The sequence below is a fragment of the Geotrypetes seraphini genome, chromosome 2 (genome assembly GCF_902459505.1).
Source record: "Geotrypetes seraphini chromosome 2, aGeoSer1.1, whole genome shotgun sequence".
In the NCBI taxonomy this organism is placed as follows: Eukaryota; Metazoa; Chordata; class Amphibia; order Gymnophiona; family Dermophiidae; genus Geotrypetes; species Geotrypetes seraphini.
In genome coordinates this window covers 9325366-9347828 of record NC_047085.1, presented here as the reverse complement: position 1 = coordinate 9347828, position 22463 = coordinate 9325366, and the positions used below count along the sequence as shown (strand labels likewise).

Genomic DNA, 22463 nt, shown 5'->3' with positions numbered 1-22463 from the left:
TCAGTTGGTCAGAAATTTGAGTTTTGTTGTGAAAAGTCTTTGGTAGGTTGAAAGATGTTCTCCCTGTGGAGCATACCTTGAAGAAAGCCACAGCATGGTGGCTGAAACATCGGTTTCTACCTGATAAGACGCGATACCCGGAAACCTTAGAAATTGTCCTTTTTAGTGTTTTTTTTTTTTTGTGCAATGAATTTTTTGTCTTTTTAACTACTTTATGCATTACTTTGACAACACATTGAAAAAGTGTCATACTAATAAAGTTATGTGACTGATTCAGATGTTGAAGAGAGATATTTTTGTTTTTCTTTGATAGTGCACATTATGGGATCTGTAGTATTTGTTCCTCATATAATTCCAGACTGCATAGGAAGGAATAAGGGGGGGGGGGGGGGTAATGTCTAGACAATACCAGCCTGAGAGGGGTCACATGGGATGAATTTGGGCCTCTTGCGCTATCTTTTGGATTCTGGAAAGTTTTGTCCTTCACCAGAGAGCTCAAAGTTTGATTTTAGTGCTGTGGTGTAATAATTTGCAGCTTATCCTATCTAAATTAATGCTCTGTTATGTGAGAATGAAATGCCAAGAAGACAATTAGCCCTCTCCCTTCACTTGAGCTTGGGGACCTGCCCTCTAGTGACCCCAGGCAAGCAGTATCCGGGCAGAGACAGCACATTTCAGAGACTTCTGCTAAAATTCATGGCAATAAATTCTTCCTCTTTGTAATCCTGGTATAGGTTAATCCAGGATTAAGAGAGGTTCAGACAGAGTCAGAAAGGAGTGCCTAGGGAGGAGAAGCAAGAAACTTAACCTAACCAAGGGCAATGAAGAATAGCACCAGAACTTGGGAATTGACCGTGTACTCAGGGCTGGCGTTAAGATGGGCAAACAAGGCACCTGCCCTGGGCCCCACAGCTCCAGGGGGCCCAGTTGAGCCAGGTTATCCTTCCTTTCTCCTCACCCCACTCCGAAGTCCCCCCTCACCTTTTAAAATGCTAAAGGGTCACCGGCGTGGCAGAGACTCTCTAGCGCTGCTCGTGACCTCCTTAACGCTGTTCCTCTGCCATAGTCTGCCTCCATCTGACAAAAATTCCTATTTCCATTTGGGTGGATCATGCAATGCTGGGGAGACCGCAAACAATACTAGAGAATTGCTGCCAAGTGTGTGTGAGTGGGGTGACCTGTCAAAACCGTGCAGGTCAAGTGCATGCACGACAAATGTGTGCACCAACAAATGCGCACAGAACTGTGCACTTAAGAAAAAGGACTTTTACAGTATACATGTTGAAACAGCATATGCACGCCTCTCACTGGTCATCGATGCACGTAACGTGCGTTTGACACATATAAAAGCGTGCCATTGCAACGATCGTTTCTTTCTGTTGTTGGTATTGTTCATGCTGAGACCACCAGAAATACTGTTCCAAGTATAGCCATATCATAACATTTTTTAGCCACGCACACCGACAAATGCACGCAGGATAACTGTGCACACAACAAAATAGGCGCACATACGTACAAATAAAAGCACGTGCTTGCAAACACCATGTTTTTTCTGTTGCGGGTATCGTTCGTGCTGAGGCCACAAAGTTGCAGCTATAGCCATATTATAATAACATTAGCCACGTGCACCGACAAATGCAAGCAGGATAACTGCGCGCAGAAGAAAAGAGCGTAATACATGTGAAAGAGCTCTTACAGTACATGTGCTAAATGTGCATGTCATATACGCATTTGTCCTGCGCGAATGGGTCCTGTGCGTATATGTTATGTGCATATTTGTCCTGCGTGTATTTGTCAGCACGCATTTATCTTGCACATATTAGACAGTGTACCGTGTGTATGTGGGGCTTTGGAGTGAGGTGAGAAGGGAAGGACATCCTGGTTCACGTGGGCTCCCTGGAACTGTGGGGCCCAGGGCAGCTGCCTTGTGTGCACCCCTTAACACCAGCCCTGAGAGCATAGACAATTGCCAAGTTCTGGTGCTGGTCTACATTGCCCTTGGTCAGGTTAAATTTCTTGTCCCCCCAAAATAGGCCTCCCTGGGTCTACTTTACAAATCCTGATTGTCTAGTACAGTGTTCTTCAACCTTTTTACACCTATGGGCTGGCAGAAATAAAATAATTATTTCGTGGACCGTCATCGGTCCGCAGACCGGCGGTTGAAGAACACTGGGCTAAGTTGTGGGCCAGACCCTGCCCATCTCTACCCAATCTCCACCCCAGACCCTGCCCCCAGTCCTAATTGTAACACTATTTTTTCCATTCATTTTTCATATATACACACACACACAATATAATCTTATTAACAATGCATCAATCGTACCGCACACCGGCAATTGAAGAACACAGTTTTGGGCCTGATGCACATGCTGGCCCTGTGGACCGGCAGGAAATTTCTGTGGACCGGCACCGGTCCATAGACCGGTGGTTGAAGAACACTTGTCTAGTAGCTTCATTGGGGCAGGAGTTATCCCAAGTTGCTCTTGTCTTCACTTGCTTTGCAGTCAAAATGGCTGATGCAACTTCCTGTGGCAGCCTTGTGAGATACTGTGGTAGGTCATCTGAGCCATTTTGAGATTGGAACCAGCATGGGCAGGACCAACTACAGATTGCTCCTGTCCCAAAAAGGGCTATTAGACCATCAGGGTTTTGAAGATAGGCTCAGGGAGGGTCTACGTGTGGGGAAGAGGGTGGAATTGGTGGGCGGCCTGGGGGTATGTGTGCAGATTTTCTACCAGAGAAGGCTAGCTTTTATTCAAATAAAATTAAATCGGCTAAAAACTCCTCAACATTATTCTCGATTGTGAAATCTTTCACTCTTGATTCACAAAAGGACACAAAAAAAACAACTCTCTCAGCTCAAGATTTAGCTGATGCTTTTTGTGATAAAATTTCAAAAATACGTGAGCAATTTGATACCAACAAAGACATCGATTATCCTGATTCACCTAGCAAATTTATACTTCCCTGTGCCAAATGCTCAAATTTCAACATACCAACATTGACAGATATTAAACTCATTCTCCAAAAAACAAATTTAAAAAGTTCTGTATCAGAGATTATCTCTCCAGCAATATTAAAGAAATATTTCACCTGCTTTGGACCCTTTATACTTTCATTTGTCAAAAAGAGTCTCCTTACTGGGACCTTACCCAAGGCATGGAAATCAGCTGTAATTCTCCCTATTATAAAGGATCGTAAAATTAGTCTTGATGACCCTACTAATTACCGCCCTATCGCCAACATTCCGTTTTTAGCAAAAATTACTGAAAGGGTGGTATTCAATCAATTATCAGATTTTGTCGAGTCTACAAACGTTTTGCACCCTAATCAAACTGGTTTTAGAAAAAACCACAACACTGAATATTCTTTAATAGGTCTGACCACAAAAATTATTTATCATCTTAACCACCATGATTCCGTTATTCTTTTTTCCCTTGATCTCTCAGCTGCTTTCGACACTATCGACCACTCGCTTTTATTGGACTGATTACAAAATATAGGTGTCTGTAATACTTCATTACAATGGTTCACTTCCTTCTTAGTCGATCGTTCTTCAACAGTAAATTTCAATAATGCAAACTCTAAACTATTCTCTCAGAATTATGGAATCCCACAGGGCTCCATTCTTTCCCCACTATTATTCAACGTTTTTCTTTCACCCTTACTTAGTTTGAGCCAATCTATCGGTTTCACTATTTATGCGTATGCCGACGACATTCAGCTTGTTCATTCATTTAATCCCGAAAACATCAATGAAATACTTGTAATTAATCAAAAACTTGAAAAAATAAAAAACTGGCTTTCACAAAACAAATTAGCATTAAACATTACCAAAACCAAAGCCTTATTTTTTCCAATGAAGCAAGGATTAACATTGTCAGCGCCTTTCCTAATAAGCAACCTACCAATTAAAATAGTATCATCACTAAAATTACTAGGAGTCACTATTGATGACAAATTCTCATACCATGAACATATCAGCAATGTGGTAAAATGCTGTTTTTTTCGCTTGCGCCTAATCCGTTCGATGTCTAAATTTCTGGAACCAAAATCATTGAATATTTTAATACACTCTTTGGTGATGTCCAAATTAGACTATTGTAATTCACTCTTATTAAACATTACACAAAAAGAAAAAAAACGTCTACAAATAATACAAAATACTGCAGTTAAAATCATTCATAATGGCAAAAAATACGATCACGTAACACCCTTTTTAATAGACTCACACTGGCTCCCGATTAATCAACGAATAACCTACAAAATATCACTTCTAACTTTCAAAGCTCTACTCAATAATGAACCTTTATTTATAGATCAACTATTAATTCCATATAGCTCGTCCCGAGCATTAAGATCAACTGCTTTAGGAACACTTACTGTACCTTCTCTAAAGATCATCGGAACCAGACGTCACGACATATTCTCAGTCATGGCTCCCCTTACTTGGAATGCCCTTCCTTTATACATTAGAGAAACCAAAGACCTGAACTTATTTAAATCTAATCTAAAAACTTTCCTTTTTAAAACTTCTTTTAATATTTAAAACCTTCTCACTTAATATTATTTTTTAATCCTTTTTTTTTTTTTCAGCAATTTTAAATAATTTCTATTTCTTTTTTTCTCAACTTCTCTTAATATGACTTTTTAAACCCCCAACCCTAATGTTTTTTCCTCTTTCATATTTTCCATTTCTTCTCCTCTGAGAAACGCAATATTTAACTTTAACCTACTTTATCCCTTCCCATTGTTTCTCAAGTTTGTCAGTATTGTCTGTCTGAAGTTTTTATGTACCTCTTTTAAAACTATGTATAGTATTTCTTTTTAATTGTTGCTCGCTTAGTACAAAATAGGCGATTTATCAAAATCAATAAAACTTGAAACTTGAAACTAGCCTGGTGGAAAAGGATTTCTGCAGGGGTAGGGTGATGTTTATGATTTTGGTTTCTGCTAAAATTAAATGGCAAATTTTGGCTGCAGATTTAGTTTTGGCAAAAACTGAAAGTCCTGATTTTGGTCACCCTCTAGCATAGAAATATGATGGCAATAGCCCATCCAGACTACCCGTTTACTGCATCCACTACCTCCTCCTCCTCCTCTCCCTATTGGCTAAGGCTCTTTACACCTGCATTATGAGGTCATTGAGCAATATCGTTATAAGCTAAGGCTCTTAACACTTGCATTGTGAGGTCATAGAGTTTTATGGTTATAGAAACACGATGGCAGATAAAGGCCAAACGGACTATCCCAGTCTGCCCTTTCAGCAGCATCCACTATCTCCTCCTCTCCCTATGAGATCCCATGCTTTCTTGAATTCAGTCTTTGTCTCCATCACCTCTAATGGGAGAGGCAGCAAGAGGGAATGGTGTTAGGGCAGATGGTAGTATACTCCCCCCCCCCCCCGTTCTCTTTCCTCTCACACATGGAATTTCTATCCATGAAAATTCCATATTGAAATCTGCTTTCTGCAGGATTTTTATTGTTTGACTCAATTTCCTCTTTAACATATAGGCCACTCCATCCAATCTGATCCACCCTGTCATGTGATATGATTTGTACCCTTGTGTATAGTTGGCACCTGTAGAAGCGGATAAGCTTCTGGTCCCCAACACCCTGAAGCAGCTTTTCTAGTGAAACTCTGGCCACCTTAAGACCTTTTGAAATGGCTCCTGAGAATTGTTTTTGAGTGTATAATTGAAAAGATAAGGGTTGGAATTAATCATTGGATGCTAAGGGATTTAGCACATGCTAACAATGAGCAGACACTAAATGCTAAGACACCCATTATATTACTATGGGTGTCTTAGCGTTTCATGCATGCTAAATCACATAGGGGCAAATTCTATAAACGGCGTCCTGATTGTAGGCAGCGGTAAGTGTCTTACTGCTAACCAGCCAATCGGGATGCACGTTTTCTAAAAAAAATAACCCAAGGCAGGCTGCCTACACTATAGGCATCTGTTGTAGGTGCAGAGAGGCGTTTAGGGATGCTTAAACTTGCCCAAGGCTGGGCGTGGGTGTGGTTTTGCCTTGAAGTGGCCTTAGGCAAGCTTAAGCAGCCCGAGGCGTATCCCTAGGGCCACGACAGGTACCTGAAATGTAGGCCATTGAAATGCTAGTTTTCAAATAGATGTGGCCGCTAAACTGATCGCGGCAAGTAAATCTCCCTGCCGTGTTCAGCTGGGGGCCGTGGCAGGAAAGTCCTGAACCCCTCTGCAAGTTAGCCAGCAGTAGGGATGCCTACTCCCTCCCGTTGCCACCCCAAACTCCCCTACACTATCCATGGCAGGAGGGATGCCAACTCCCTCCTACCGGAACCCCTGAAACAAACACTAGCAGGAGGGATGCCCAATCCATCCTGCTGGCACCCCCTGCAACATCCCCAGCAGGAGGGTATGCTCACTCCCTCCTGCCAGCAACCCCCCCAAACACATGACCCCCCCCCCCCCGGGCCCTCCCGTACCTTTATCTGTAAGGCCAGCCAAAGGGATGCCTACTCCTTTTGGCCGGCAGGTCTGCCTCTTCAGAATGGCGGGCCATCCCCTTCCCAGTGCATATTGGGATGCACTGGGGAGGGGCTTAAGGCACTGATTGGCCCAGGTGCCTAAGGCCCCTCCCATGGGAGTGGCTTTAGGTATCTGGCCAATTGGAGTCTTAGTCTTTTCTTTCCGCATACCCTTTCATACTGTATAATGGAGTGGTAGGGAGAGATTGGAGGAGAGAGATGCCAGGGCATTGGGGGAAGGAAGGGAAACTAAAGGAGACAAAATGCCAGACCAGAGGGAAAGAAAGAAGAGGAGGTGCCAGAGAAGAAGTGAGAGATAGGAGAGAGATGCCAGGGCATGGGGGGAGATAAGGGAAGGAGATAGAGATGCCAGACCATGGGATGGAGTAGGAAGGAAGGAAGGAAAGGAGAAGAGAGAGATGCCAGAGCATAGGGGAGGGGGTGAATCTGAAATGAATCATGTACAAATGAGAGAAAGGGCACAGGATATAGTTTATTGAAGGGACATAGAAAGAGGGAAGATGCCATATGGAACAGAGAGAGGGCAGACACTGGATGGAAAGGGCAGAGAGAGTGGACAGTGGATGCAAGAGGCAGAGAGAGGGTGGACAGTAGATGGAAGGGGTAGAGAGAGAGAGGGCAGAGGCTGGGTGGAAGGGGCAAAGAGAGAGGACAGATGTTGAATGGAAGGGAGCGAGGCCAAATGCTGAATAGAGAGAGCAAAGAGAAAATGATTAAAGCAGAAACAACAAAAGGTAGAAATTTTTTTTGTTGTTGCTTTACATAGAATCAAGAAGTATTGTAACTGTATTGATTAAAGTTTATAAATAAGAAATGGAAATAAGGCAATTTTGTGAGGACTAAACCCCTTTCCTCAGGTCAGGACAGGATACCATAACAGCAGTATACTGTAGTGCATGGGTGCCCAAATGGTTGATCGCAATCGACCAGTAGATCGCAAAGGCAATGTGAGTCGGTCGCGTTGCCTTTGAGATCTTTTTATTCCTGCCTCCCCAAGCCAGGCCAGGTGCGTACAAGCACCGGACTCACAAGACTTCACCTCTGACGTCAATTCTGACGTTGGAGAGGAAGTTCTGGGCCAGCCAATTGAGACCCGATTCATTAAGCTCTGTGCCGATCCGGTTCTGATCCGCGCATGCAAATGAGGGAAAGGGCATCCAAAAGTAGAAAGGACATGATTCACAAAAGAAAATTAAGGAACACCGACTGGGCTGCTCGATCAAAAAATAAGCGACTGCTGAGGACCAGTCGCTCAAGTCCTTTCCGACTGCCCTGCTTTCTGCCTCGACTCTCCTGCCCTTCCCCGCAATGCAAGCCTGTGGTTAACTCGCGGGTTTAAAGCAGTTTAAAACCACGGGCTCGCGAAGTAAAAAAAACAAGTAAAGTAAAAGTTAAAAAAAGTAAAAAAGCTCTGCCGGGCACGAAAGGCCAGCGCATGCGCAGACCATCTACAGTCAAGGAAGATGGTCTGTTTACAACTTGCTGCTTTTACCAGCGATCCGTCCAGTCGGTGGGGGGGGGGGGGTGCCAATGATTGCCCCCATTTGCATGACATCGTGTTTAGAATTTGTCGGCCTGCCACAGATCGGGCAGGTAAGTGAATCTAGTCCCAAGTCCTTTACAGAATCCTGCCTAACGGTGCCTAAGTCTTTCTGCACCCCTAAAACATCTATCTTGGTGTTAGATGCCTATTTTTTTGTAGAATCACACCTAAGAAGATAAGCGCCTATCTCCCAATTTTTATTTTTTTCAATTGTGGGCAAGTGGGCTTATTAAGCTGGGGGAGGGAGAATGCCACTAGACACCAGAGATGTAATTTTTGAGAAAAGTGGGTTGGGTCAGGAGGAAGGGGTGGACCACTAGACTACCAGGGAAACCTTTTAATTGTGGGTAGGCTGAAGAAATTCGACCACGTGACACCCTACTATCGGCAGCTGCACTGGCTACCAACCGAAGCCCGAGTAAGGTTTAAATTTGCCTGCCTCTGCTTCAAAGTACTATATGGCCTGACCCCCCAAGTACATAACGGTCCTTTTTGCATTTTCTAATAACAAACGTAAGAGAAACACAAACCCAAAACTCATTTCCCCTCCAGTTAGAGGCTGCAAAATGAAAAAAACACCACGAACACCTTCTCTCTCACCAAGCAGTCCTATGGGGCAAAGACCTAGACCGGGGGTCAGCAACCTGCGGCTCCAGAGCCGCATGCGGCTCTTTTCCACCTTTGCTGCGGCTCCGGTAGTGTGTCACGCAGGCATGCAGCTTACAAGTCCGGCGTCGCGGCGGGAAATAGCCATGCTGAGCAGTGAGCTCAGCACATACACAGATGAAAGCCTTGCTTGCTGATTGGTCCGGCGGCCGTGTCGCCGGACCAATCAGCAAGCAAGGCTTTCATCTGTGTAGTGCTGAGCTCACTGCTCAGCATGGCTATTTCCCGCCGCGACGCTGGACTTGTAAGGTGCCTGAAAAAGAAATCATCCTGGCCGGGGTCGGTGTCATGCTCCGGAGATCTACAGCCTTCCTATCTCCCTCTCCCTTCCACCTGCTTCCTGCCACATCCCCTGCTCCGCGGCTCTCTTCGGCAACTCAGCAGCAGCGATCGACACAAGCTTCTGACGTCGGGGCCTACCCTCTGCGAGTCCCGCTTGTTTCAACTTCCTTTTTCCACAAAGGCGGGACTCGTAGAGGGAAGGCCTCGATGTCGGCAGCTTGTCTTGATCACTGCTGCTGACGAGTTGCTGAAGAGAGCCGCGGAGCAGGGGGGTGTTGCCAGGTGCAGGTAGAAGGGAGAGGGCCAGATGCAGGACTCGTGGGTGAGGGAGGAGAAGAGAGAGAGAAAGAGAGAGGGGAGGGAAACAAAAGGAAATCTTTCATACTGGGCTGGGCCGGAGTGGAGGGAGGGTGGAAAGATTCTAGCTACAGGGTGCAGTAACAAAGGAAAAGGGGGGGAAAGCTGAAAATGGAGATAGTGACACAAAGAAGAGAAAGGGTAAGCAGGACCTACTGAATAAGGATAGAGATACAGAGGGGACATGAAGAGGAGGTGAAATAGAGACATAGAAGTAATGCTGAAAAAGTGTGTGGGGGGGAGATAAAGACATTGAAAGGGCAAATGGTGAACATGGCATAAAGATAAGGACAGAGACAAATGAAGGTTCTGAAAAAGTGGTGAGATAGGGATATAGGTGAGATGGACACAAAGAAGGGTGATGCTGGAAAATAGGTGGAATGGTAATTCTGACAGACACAGAAGGGAAATGCTGGATCAAGGAGAGATGGGGCTCAGGCTGGATGGAATGAGGAGAAATGCCTTGTTGGCCCGGAACTTCCTCTCTTACGTCAGAATTGACGTCATGGAGCGGAATGCTGGTCAGCGCAACACTTCTGCAGGGAAAGCTTGGGACGGCGGTGGCTTGGGGGCTGTTCCCCGATTGCGGTGGCAGCAAACCGAGTGGCTTGGGGAAGGGCACGGAGACAGAAAGAAGGGGGAACAGGGAGACAGAAAGAAAAAGTTGGGGGAGAGAATGAGGTCTGGAGGAGAGGAAACATACAGGAGGCTGAAAGAAAGGAAGAAAGATTGGATGCACAGTCAGAAGAAGAAAGTGCAACCAGAGACTCATGAAATCACCAAATAGCAAAGGTAGGAAAAATGATTTTATTTTCAATTTAGTGATCCTGTATATAGCATTAAGATAAGAAACAATATATGCAGTGTTAGATTTGTTTTATAATGGTTTTGCGGCTCCAAGTTTTTTTTTCTTTTCGAAAACGGGTCCAAGTGGCTCTTTATGTCTTAAAGGTTGCAGACCCCTGACCTAGACCAACTGCTTTCGCCCACTACATACGGGGAATTCAGGAAATGCCTAAAAACATACCTGTTCCAGAAATACCTAAACAATTGACCCGCTCTCCCTCCCCCCTCCCTATTCCACCTGAACTTACAGCACTGTTATAAATATAATCTGTTATCTTCATCTTATCGTAACTTTACGTTGCTATTTATCCCCAACAGGTCCTGTCGGACATTACCTACTAAAATGTACATATTACATTTTCGCTCAGCAAATTGTATTTCTATACTATTGCGTCCTGAGGTCTCTGATCTCTGTATTTCCTCTGAATATCTACTTATTGTGTTTCGCTGAATGTCCAGCACTCTTGATTGTAAACCGCCTAGAAGTCGCAAGATTGTGGCGGTATAGAAGAATAAAGATATTATTATTATTAGGTTCAGGTCAGGTCATCAGGAAGGCAGGTGCTGCCACTAGAGAATGAGAGATGAGGAGGGGACATTCTGTAGTTGCCAATCTAGGTATCCGTCAGTCACTGCTCCTTCAATTTCTCCCTTTATACATCAGGAGAGAAGAAAACTTGGATAAATTCAAGAGTAGTTAAAAATGCCTACAACTGATTTAGCCTCTTTTATTATTATGATTACACAATCCCTGTCATATCCTAGTGATTCTATCCGTTTATGTTCTCTTTTATCACAGATTGTAGTTCTCCCCGTTCAAGGTTGTCTGTCGTAAGGATTATGTTTATTATTTGTAGTCTGTCCCCTAATTAATAGTTCAAAAAGTTTTAGGTTAAGCGTTTTGTTTTTTAAATCCCTCTAATTTATAACATTTTAATGAAGAAATGCAATAAATACATAATAATATAAGTCATTACATTTAAATTTACTATATTAACTTATAATAAATGTTTGATTCCTTCAAAATAAATTTTTCAAATTACCTAATACATTCCTTCAATTTAATCACATTTTCATAAACTATGAGAAAGATCCCACTCCTCACCTCCCCCCCCCCCCCGGCAGTTACGTGCCTGAATGTGACGTTCGCCAGCAGCTTACAGCTGCGCTGCCTAGAGCGAGCTCTCTGCGGACAGCCCGGCACTTTCTCGTTCCCTGGTGGCCGTTAAAAGAGCGGGGATCGGCGCAGAGCACGAGCGCACAGAGGCCGGCCGCGCGCGCGCCTCCTCCCCTCCCCTGGACACACTTCCAGCCTGGAGGAGCGGAGGGAGGGGCAGGAAGCAACAGGCTGCCGGGCACAGGAGCCGAGACTAGGAAGCACGATGCGGCCCCGGGACGGGAGGGCGGGGGCCGCCTGAGCGCTTCTCTCGCTCCCCCCCCCCCCAGCATGGCCGAGCACCTGGAGCTGCTGCTCGAGCTGCCCGCCGTCGCCAGGATGAGCCCCCAGGAGCGGCTGCAGCACGCGCAGAGGCGCCGCGCGCAGCAGCTCCGGCGCTGGGCGCAGGCGCAGAGGGAGGCCCCGGGCCCCGAGGAGCCGGCGAAGGAGAGGCGCGGGGGGCGCGTGAGCTTCCCGCCCAACGTCACCCTGCTGGAGGCGGCCGCGCGCCACGACGCCCGCGAGGGTAAGAAGGAGGAGGAGGGGGGGGGGGGGGTTGTGTGAGAGAAGATGCTTTCCCGCCTGTGCTTGCGCCCATTCACTGCTGTCTGCACCTGTGCTCTAACTCTCTATAGGAGAGAATGGACTAGGAGAGTGGCCACATTTTGGATTTGTAGGTACTTGGGCAGTCTCAGAAAAAATAATGAATGTCTGATTAAAGAAATGAGCTAAGACTCTTTCTAGTTTATAAATCTTTCCTTTTGGCTAAGTCTTAATAATAATATGGTCATTTATAGCTAATTTAAGAACATAAGAAGTTGCCTCCGTTGGGGCAGACCATAGGTCCATCCTGCCCAGCGGTCCGCTCCCGCGACGGCCCATTGCCTGAGCAATGATCTATACCTATCTATACCCCTCAATCCCTTTTTCTTCTAGGAATCTATCCAAACCTTCTTTCCCTCTATCCTGGAACTCCCCAACCCCTACTTCCTCCAGATCCTCCCAAATTTTTAAACTATCCTTCCCTTCCATAAAAGGTATTTCCCATGTAGGCAAACTTGGGTCATCCCTCCCCTTTAGAATCACTGAGATCTGGAATAACCTCACCTCCCCTCTCCGAACCTCAAGCTCCCTCCAACTCTTCCGCAAACACCTAAAAACCTGGCTATTCTCAAAACTGTAACACTTCCCCCCTCTTAGGCCTCTCACCTTCCCCTTTACACCTAACTCTGTAGTCTCTCCACTGTAGTTCCTCTCTCATCCTTCTTCCTGTAAACCGTGCCGAGCTCCGCATTCGTGGAGATGGTGCGGTATATAAACCCAAAGTTTAGTTTAGTTTAATGTTTTCTTGTCTACAACAGCCTCTGGAAGCGCGTTCCATGTATCCACCACCCTCTGAGTGAAAAAGAACTTCCTAGCATTTGTTCTAAACCTGTCCCCTTCCAATTTCTCCAAGTGCCCCCTTGTATTTGTGGTGCCCCTTAATTTGAAAAATCTGTCCCTGTCTACTTGAAGGAATCAAATAAATATACAATAATATGATACAAAGAGATATTAATTTATAGCTAAAGAAACATCTGATCAAGAAAATAACAAAAGTCCTAACCACAACCAATTTAGAAATCAACTATCAACTACCTTATGCAAACCACCCTTAAACTACTAGGTATGACTATTGACAGAGGCTGCACCATGCAACCACAAATAAAAAAACAATACAGAAATCTTTCGCAGTTATGAGAAACCTTAGACAAGTCCGAAAATTCTTTGAAAGACCACAATTTCAGCTCCTAGTACAATCATTAATCCTTAGTATACTGGACTACTGCAACATCCTCTACCTCCCCTGCCCGGCAATAATGATTAAACAACTACAGACAATTCAGAATACAGCTCTGAGACTCGTCTACTCATTGAAAAAATATGACCACATCACGGAGGAAAGAATACAATTTAAATTCTACTGTATACTATTTAAAACTATAAACGGGGACAGCCCAATCTACCTAAACAACTGCCTTATCCAAACTTCCTCTACCAGGCATAGAAAAACACACACCCCATTCACATACCCCCCCCCCCCAATCAAGGAAGTAAAACAGAAAAAACTATACGACGGCCTACTAGCCACTCAAGCAGCAAAACTAGATAACCAAATCTACAACCTATTGATATCAACCCCAGACTACAGGATGTTCAAAAAAGAAATAAAAACTATACTCTTCAAGAAATCCCTGAATAAAGCTTAAGGCCACGAATACCTCCCTCTTCCTACTCTCTTCCTAACCCCTGATCCTACCTAACCCTTTCTTGGAAATGATCTCTGTTCTAACTTTGTAATCCTCCCTCCTCAACAATTTTTGCAATCCGCTTTGAACCGAAAGGTAATGGTGGAATAGAAATATGTAATGTAATGTAAACTCTTTTATTTTAATTTTGTGATTATTATAAAAATACTGAGGGCTGTAAGTTTGAGACCACTGCCCTATAGAAATGTAGAGCCTCTTCACTCCTCAATACCTGAGCTATGCCTGGGGGAAATGACTGTGAGCATGAAGAGAAGGTTTCAATCATAAATCCTGAAGCAAATCATAAGGAATCATCACCACTCACTGCCTTGCTTTTAAGCCTTATATGTAGGGGAAAGGGATTGGGATCGTATGCACAGCTACTTCCCTATCTGTCCCTGTGGGTGCACAATCTATCTAATTGATTTAAAATATTTATTAGCCCCCGTTAACTTAGGGAGCTTACAATAAAAACATTCATAATCTTTAACTCGAACATTAAAACAGATGCCACATCGTTTACATTTATTTATGTATTCAATTGTCTATATCCCAGGGGAGCTGAGAATGGTTTATAAGAGTTTATTCAGGTACTCAAGCATTTTTCCCTGTCTATCCCAGTGGACTCACAATCTGTCTAATGTACCTGGGGCAATGGGAGGGATTAAGTGACTTGCCCAGGGTCACAAGGTGCAGTGTGCAGAGGCTGTAGCTCTAAGAACATAATAATAGCTTTACCGGGTCAGACCAAAGGCCCATCAAGCCCAGTAGTCTGTTCTCAGGGTGGCCAATCCAGGACCCTAGTACCTGGCCAAAACCCAAGGAGCAGCAACATTCCATACAGAATCTCAAAGAATAGCAAGATTCCGGAATCCCAGAGAGTAACAAGATTCTAGAATCCCCAGAGAGTAGCAACATTCCATATAGAATCTCAAAGAATAACAAGATTCTAGAATCTCAGAGTAGCAACATTCCAGATAGAATCCCAAGGAGTACCAAGATTCTAGAATCTCAGAGTAGCAACATTCCATGCTACCGATCCAGGGCAAGCAGTGGCTTCCCCCATAACAGACTATGGACTTTTCCTCCAGGAACTTGTCCAAACGTTTCTTAAAACCAGCAACGCTATCCACTCTTATCACATCCTCTGGCAATGCGTTCCAGAGCTTAAATATTCTCTGAGTGAAAAAATATTTCCTCCTATTGGTTTTAAAAGTATTTCCCTATAACTTCATCGAGTGTCCCCTAGTCTCTGTAATTTTTAATGAGTGAAAAATCGATCCACTTGTTCCTGTTCTACTCCACTCAGCTGTCTCTTTTCCAAGCTGAAGCCTCTCTCTCACCCTGCATTTTTTTTCCTATATATTCATATAAAATCAGTTCATTGGTGTATATACTGCTCCATTTCCTCTCTGTTTACATATATCTGTCACTGTGCTAACCTGCTTTCTCTTTGTATGCATATAGAAGCAGTCCCTTCATATACGCTCACTGTGCTGCTTCTCGGTATATCACCCTGCATTCTCATTCTGTACATATTAAGTGTATTAGGTTTAAGTTGGTTTGCTTGGTTTTTAAAGCTGTTTCTGGTCAAAGTTCTGAGGGAGTCATTGAATTGCTAGCTGTTCCTTTTTATTGATCAAATTATTATTTCCTGCACACTTTTCAAATAGGTCACCCCTCGTCCAAAAATATCCTTTAAATCCTTATGCGACCGATCATTTTGGTTCCAGGGCACAAAATTTTGAAACACTTTGCCTTGTGAGTTAAGACAAATGTCATCCTATATATGTTTTTAGAAAGGCTTTGAACATTTAATGTAATTTTATGTTTTTAGTTGTTTGCATTTGGTTTTATAATGTTAAACCATTATGAATCCTGTTATGAATGTGGGTGGTATATAAAACATGGTTAGACTAGAGCAGAATATATGTATACACTCAACTGTGCTGCTCCTCTGTATACCATCCTGCTTTCTCTTTCTACATGACGCAAATTACTTTTTGGCCAACTCTGACCCACCATCACCTTCCTCCTGCGTCCCCAGAACCTTACCTGGTGGTATAGCAGTCCTTACTTGGTGGTCTCGAGACTACAATGGGAACTCGTGACAGCTCTGCATGGGGCAGGAGCATAGAAAGGTCGCTCCTGCCCCGCGTCACCACTAGACCAGCAGGTAAGGTTCCAGGGAGGCTCAGGTGGCTTAAAAAATAGGAAATTCTAAAAAAAAAAAAAATAGTGAATAACTGAATGCACGGATACTGAAACCGTAGATTCGGAGAGAGAGGTGTATAGAATTGGCCTCTGTGTATTATTTACTCACTGTACTGCTCTCTTTATCTTTTCATAACTTGATATTCAATCAGTTGTCTGTATACACTTGCTGCATAGCCAGTGTTTTGCCACTTATATATCACGGAGTAGTGTCCTGGCAGAATGTATAATATTAATCACTCCTACATATACCCCTCCCTCTGTAGCACTCACTTTGTACACTTACCACTTGTATCATTCACTGCACTGTGTTTTGTTTTGGTTTTTTTAAAAATAATTTTTATATGCAGCTCACAAAGTACATTTTAAACAGTTGTACACATTATGGAGAGGGTGCAGAAACGAGCAACGAAGCTAGTATAGAGAAACTGGATTACGAGGAATGAATTAAGAGACTGGGGTTGTTCTCCCTTGGGAAGAGGAGACTGCGAGGGGATCTAATTGAGACTTTCAAAATTCTGAAAGGAATCGACAAAATTAGAGCAGGAAAAACTCCCCAACCCCTACTTCCTCCAGATCCTCCCAAATTTTTAAACTATCCTTCCCTTCCATAAAAGGTATTTCCCATGTAGGCAAACTTGGGTAATCCCTCCCCTTTAGAATCACTGAGATCTGTAATAACCTCACCTCCCTTCTCCGAACCTCAAGCTCCCTCCAACTCTTCCGCAAACACCTAAAAACCTGGCTATTCTCAAAACTGTAACACTTCCCCCCTCTTAGGCCTCTCACCTTCCCCCTTTACACCTAACTCTTTAATCTCTCCACTGTAGTTCCTCTCTCATCCTTCTTCCTGTAAACCGTGCCGAGCTCCGCATTCGTGGAGATGGTGCGGTATATAAACCCAAGGTTTAGTTTAGTTTAGAAAAACAGTTATTTACAATGTCCAATGTGACATGGACAAGAGGGCATGGACTGAAGCTGAGGGGGGACAAGTCCAGGACAAATATCAGGAAGTTCTTCACGCAACGAGTGGTGGACACCTGGAATGCTCTCCCAGAAGAAGTAATTGCGGAATCTACCGTTCTAGGATTTAAGGGTAAACTAGATGCACATCTCCTTATGAGAGGCATAGAGTGATACGGGTGACTAAAATTATGCCAGGGAACACTTGGCGGGGCCTCCGCATGTGCGGATCTCCGGACTTGATGGACCTAAGGTCTGATCTGGAGATGGCAGCTCTTATGTTCTTATGCTCTTATGTTCTTGTCATCTTCAAATTCGCCTGCCTCTGCTTCAAAACTTAACTGGCTCATCCCCGATATACCTATTGCGCCACTTCGTGTTTCCAGGCACCAACCGCACACGCAATGCCTACCTGTTTGCCAACCCCTCTCCAAAGGGATGTATCTACAAAAGATTCCTTGACAGAACTCTCTCATTCAAAGCTGGCAGATGGAATGAATGCCTGACCACTCATTTCATATGCTCCATCCTACCTATCCTTCAGGAAATCTCTCAAATCATACCTCTTTGATAAATTTCTCTAACCCCTTCCCTCCCGGCCAAACTACCAAACTCTAACCATCTCCCCTCCTTTTCCTGTCCCTCCTTGTAATTGAAAACTAGTTACCAATACACTTGACAATTACTCTTTGTATCTTCGCTGTATATGTACAGTCTCTTCCTCTGTAAACCGCTTTGAACTGTTTGTGGTATAGCGGTATACAAAAATAAAGTTGTTGTTACTATTATTATTATTATGTACTCACAAAACAATGCAAAAAGTGCACTGTAGAAGAGTAATTCACCATATTCATATCACTCTGAAAAGGCTTCTCGAAAAAGACACGTTTTTAAAATATTTTTAGAATGTCGACAGTATAGCAGTTGAGTGAATTGCAGCTGGCAAAGTTTTCCTAAGAGGTGGTCTGGAAACCCTAAACATCGTTTCCTGATAAATATCTAATCTTATTAGCTTAAAGGAAGTTACATATTTCCAACACCCCCTTATTAGCAGGCCATAAGTTATTATTACTACTACTACTACTACTAATCATTTCTACATAGCTACTAGACATAAGCAGTACATGAAAACACAAAATGGACAGTCTTTGCTCAAAAGAGCTTACAATCTAGCCAAGACAGACAAGCTGGACAAGAAGGTGCATCAATAAACTGCTCAGGTGGGGGAATTACAGAGGAAACGATATGTCAGATATTGGCTCTTAGAAGGTGGGTTGGAGTTTGGAATTTTTAAATTTTTTTATTTATTTATAAATTTAATAGTTAACAATATCAAATGATACCAAGGAAAAAAAGGTTTCTAACACCAAATTTAACAATAATGTACAACACAAAAAATCCTTTTCAAGTCCACAACAATGGGGAGCCATGCTACTTACAAACTAACAAAATAAGGAAAATTAAGAGATTGTTCTTGATTCATATGAATCTCGAAATTCCCAACTATTTGGGACTCTGACATCCTACCATTTTCTCAGTGGTGAATCATTTAAAGGCAAAAATAAAACATTTCTATTCTCAAGCTATTAGAAATTGTTGTAACTGAATGGGATCCCAAAATACATATTCCACAAAAGAAAATACAATCCGACCAGGAGGTGGACCACCTGGTAACAGAAGAAATAAATCTGACAGAGTTTTTGGAGGATACTCAGGATGTGATCCAGAGTAGGTCCACCATGGTAATAACATGCATGAGTGAGATAGATAAAATGCTAATAATGAAATTTTACTTTAAAAACAGGTTGACTAAATTTTGCGGAGATTTTGTTAGGATTTTTCCCGATGTCTCAAGAGCGACGCAGCTAAGAAGGAAAGAATTTTTAAAATTAAGAACAAGAGTCTTGGCACTTGAGGCATCTTTTTACTTAAAATTTCCATATAAATGTCTTGTCAAAATACAAGACATTGAATACTACTAATCATTTCTATATAGCTACTAGACATACGCAGCGCTGTACATGAAAACACAAAATAGACAGTCCCTGCTCAGAAGAGTTTACAGTCTAATTTAGACAGGACATTTCAGGGTTGGGGAGATTATAGTGGGTCTAGGTATCTGACAGCAGTGAGGGGGACTTAAGAGTTGAAAGCAGTTTCAAAAAAGTGGGCCTTTAGCTTGGATTTGAACACTGCCAGAGACGGAGCACGACGTATTGATTCAGGCAACCTGTTCCAGGCATACAGCGCCGCAAGAAAGAAATGACAGAGTCTGGAGTTGGCAGTGGAAGAGAAGGGTGCAGATAAGAGGGGCTTGTGCGGAGATCACAGTGGGGGGGGGGGAGCATAGGGGGAGATGAGTGAGGAGAGAGATTGGGGGGCTTCAGAGCAAATGCACTAGTAAGTCAGCAAGAGGAGTTTAAACTGTATTTGGGAGGCCTGAGAGAAGTACATTACAGTAGTCTAAGCGGGAGGTGATGAGAGCATGGACAAGGGTTTTGGTCGTGTGTTCAGAGAGAAGAGGACGGATTTTAGGAATGTTATACAGGAGGAAGCAACAGGATTTGGCATTCTGTTGGATTTGAGCAGAGAAGGCGAGAGAGGAGTCAAAGATCACCCCAAGTTTGGGAGCCAACGAGACAGGGAGGAGGATAGTGTTATCCACAGAAATAGAGAATGACGGGAGGGGGGAGGTAAGTTTAGGCGGAAAGATAAGGAGTTCAGTTTTAGCCATATTCAGTTTGAGATGGCGGCAAGACATCCAAGCGGCAATGTTGGACAAGCAGGCTGAAATTTGGGCCTAAACTCCCGTAGAGATATCTGGCGTGGAGAGGAAGATCTGGGAGTCATCAGCATAGAGGTGATACTGAAAACCATGAGAAGAGATCAGCGTACCAAGAGAGCAGATATATATATATGGAAAAGAGGAGAGAGCCCAGGACAGAGCCTTGGGGTACGCCAGTAGACAGTGGGATGGCGGCTGAGGAGGATCCACCGTAACATACGCTGAAGGTACGATGAGAGAAATAAGGAGAGCAGAACCCTGGAATCCCAGCGAAGACAATGTGTCGAGAAGGAGGCGGTGATCCACAGTGTCGAAGGCAGCAGACAGATCAAGAAGAGTGAGGATTGAGTAGAGTCCATTGGATTTGGCCAGGAACAGGTGATCATCGTTGTGAGACTGGAAGACTGGGTGTCAAAATGGCAGATGACGTTTAATGTGAGCAAGTGCAAAGTGATACATGTAGGAAAGAGGAACCCGAACTATAGCTACATGATGCTGGGTTCTGTTTTAGGAGTCACTGCCAAGGAAAAGGATCTAAGTGTTATTGTTGAGGATACGTTGAAACCCTCAGATCAATGTGTGGCGACTGCTAAGAAAGCAAACAGAATGTTAGGAATGATCAGGAAAGGAATGGAAGGCAAAGATGGAAATGTTATAATGCCTTTGTATCGCTTTATGGTATGGAGCACCTCCCCACCTCTGGTCGCCATATCTCAAAAAAGATACAGCAGAATTAGGAAAGGTACAGAGAAGGTGGATGAAAATGATAAGAAATGGGACATCTTCCCTACCAAGAGAGGCTAAAGTAGTTAGGACTCTTCAGCTTGAAGAAGAGACGGCTCAGGGTGATATGATAGAGCTCTATAAAATAATGAGTGGAGTGGAAAGGGTAGATGTGAATCGCTTGTTCATTCTTTCCAAAAATAATAGGATTAAGGTGCATGCGACGAAACTACTGAGTAGTAGATTTAAAATAAACCAGAGAAAATATTGCTTCACACAACGTGTAATTAAAATAATAATAATAATAACTTTATTTTTGTATACCGCCATACCCAAGGAGTTCTAGGCGGTTTACATTTGATTAACAAAAAAAATTACAAGTATTTTAAAAACAGTTGAACACTATTAGAAGCAAGCAATGAATTACAAGTGGTTTGAAACAATTGAACAATATTAGGAGCAAGGAGGTAGTTGAAGTTAGAGAGAGAGGGGGGAGTGTAGGTCAGGGGGGGTTGGAGGTGGGTAGGTTGGGAAAAGAGAGGTGGAAGGGGGTAGGAGGAGATTGTTGTTCATTGGAGAGGGGAGTTGGGTGTCTTGTCCATGGAATAGGTGAGTTTTGAGAGATTTTCTAAACTCGAGGTAGGTGGGGGCCTCAAGGACACTTTGGGCTAGCCATGGGTTCAGTTTGGCAGCCTGGAAGGCGAAAGTTTTATCAAGGAATCTTTTGGAGTGACATAGTTTTAGGGAGGGGAAGGCAAAGAGCTGAATTCTGCGGGAGTGCTTGTTTATGCGATTTAGGTAGAAGTGAGGATTTAAGTAGCTTGGGGATAGGCCAAATACTGTTTTATAACAGAAGCAGGCGAATTTGAATAGGACTCTGGATTCAAAGGGTAGCCAGTGAAGTTTGTGGTAGAAAGGGGTGACATGTTCCCATTTTTTCAGGCCGAATATGAGGCGAACCGCAGTGTTCTGGATCATTTTAAGTCTTCTAGTGGTTTTCTTCGTGGAGCTCAAGTAAATAATATTGCAGTAGTCTAGTATGCTAAGGATGGAGGATTGTACTAGCAGGCGGAATGAGGTCTCGTCAAAGTATAAAAATGAGGTCTCATCAAAGTAATAAAATGAGGTCTCGTCAAAGTATAAAACTCTGGAATTTGTTGCCGGGGAATGTGGTGAAATCGGTTAGCAGGGTTTAAAAAAGGTTTGGATAATTTCCTTAAGAAGTCCATAGACCATTATTGAGATAGCTTGGGGAAATCCACTGCTTATTCCTAGGATAATAAGCAGCATAAAATCTGTTTTACTACTTGGGGCCTGGGTTGGCTACTGTTGGAAACAGGATATTGGGCTTGATGGACCTTCGGTCTGTCCCAGTATGGCAATTCTTATGTTCTAGCCATGGTGTCTCTCTCACTCTCACAGACACTCTCCCCCCCCCCCCCCCCATTGCAGAACAGGAACATCACAGGTAGCAGCAATCCATCACACTGTGACATTCTGCCCCAGCAGAAGCTAAGCTGGAATGGTTTCTGTTGCCTGTGTCTTGGCTTCAGCCCTGCTCCTGATGAATAACTCCTAAGAGGGCAGATTAGTTGTTCTGCTTAATAATTGTTTGAGCTGCTGCTCAGGGCGAGTGCCAGGAAACATACCAGTTGCCGCCAGTTGTACTTCTGTTTGCTGTGGCTACTGTGCAGTTGTACTGAATTACTACTTGTCTTTATGTTTACTGTTATGGGGAGTCGGCTCTTGCAGTTCCTGTCTCGGCCCTTTGTACAGTGAGATCAGTTTGGGGCAGCTGATCCTGGTCCTGGCTGCTGTGGTCCATCCTGTCACAGTTCTCCATCACAGCCTGGCCTGAATGGGGAACTCGGCCCCTTTTTAAGTGGGGGAATCGGTGCTTTAACAAGAGCTTCCATTCGACTTGCGTATAAGCAGGGAGGGGGGGCAGAGGACTGTGTGTGTGTGTTCTGGTTTAGCCCTGAATCGGGCACCTGCAGGTCACAAATGCAGCTGAAATGCCCAGTTCAGACATCTGGCAGCAAGCTGCTGAGAACAGAGAGAGAGCTGTCGGCCACTATGCCTTTTACCTCCTCCTTTGGCAGAATGGCACA

General features: G+C 43.8%; 1 protein-coding gene across 2 annotated transcripts in view; it reads left to right on the top strand.

The window, feature by feature from the left end:
• Positions 1-11414: 11414 nt before the first annotated feature.
• Positions 11415-22463, top strand: part of PPP1R16A (protein phosphatase 1 regulatory subunit 16A) — a 101683-nt gene continuing 90634 nt past the window's right edge. The window contains exon 1 of one of the 2 annotated variants that reach the window (XM_033935192.1): positions 11415-11905. In XM_033935192.1, coding sequence (XP_033791083.1) covers positions 11671-11905 — 235 coding nt within the window. In that variant the 5' untranslated portion in view covers positions 11415-11670. Of the gene's footprint in view, positions 11906-11943; positions 12053-22463 lie in introns of those variants that run through there. The other variant, XM_033935193.1, reaches the window with a different exon arrangement.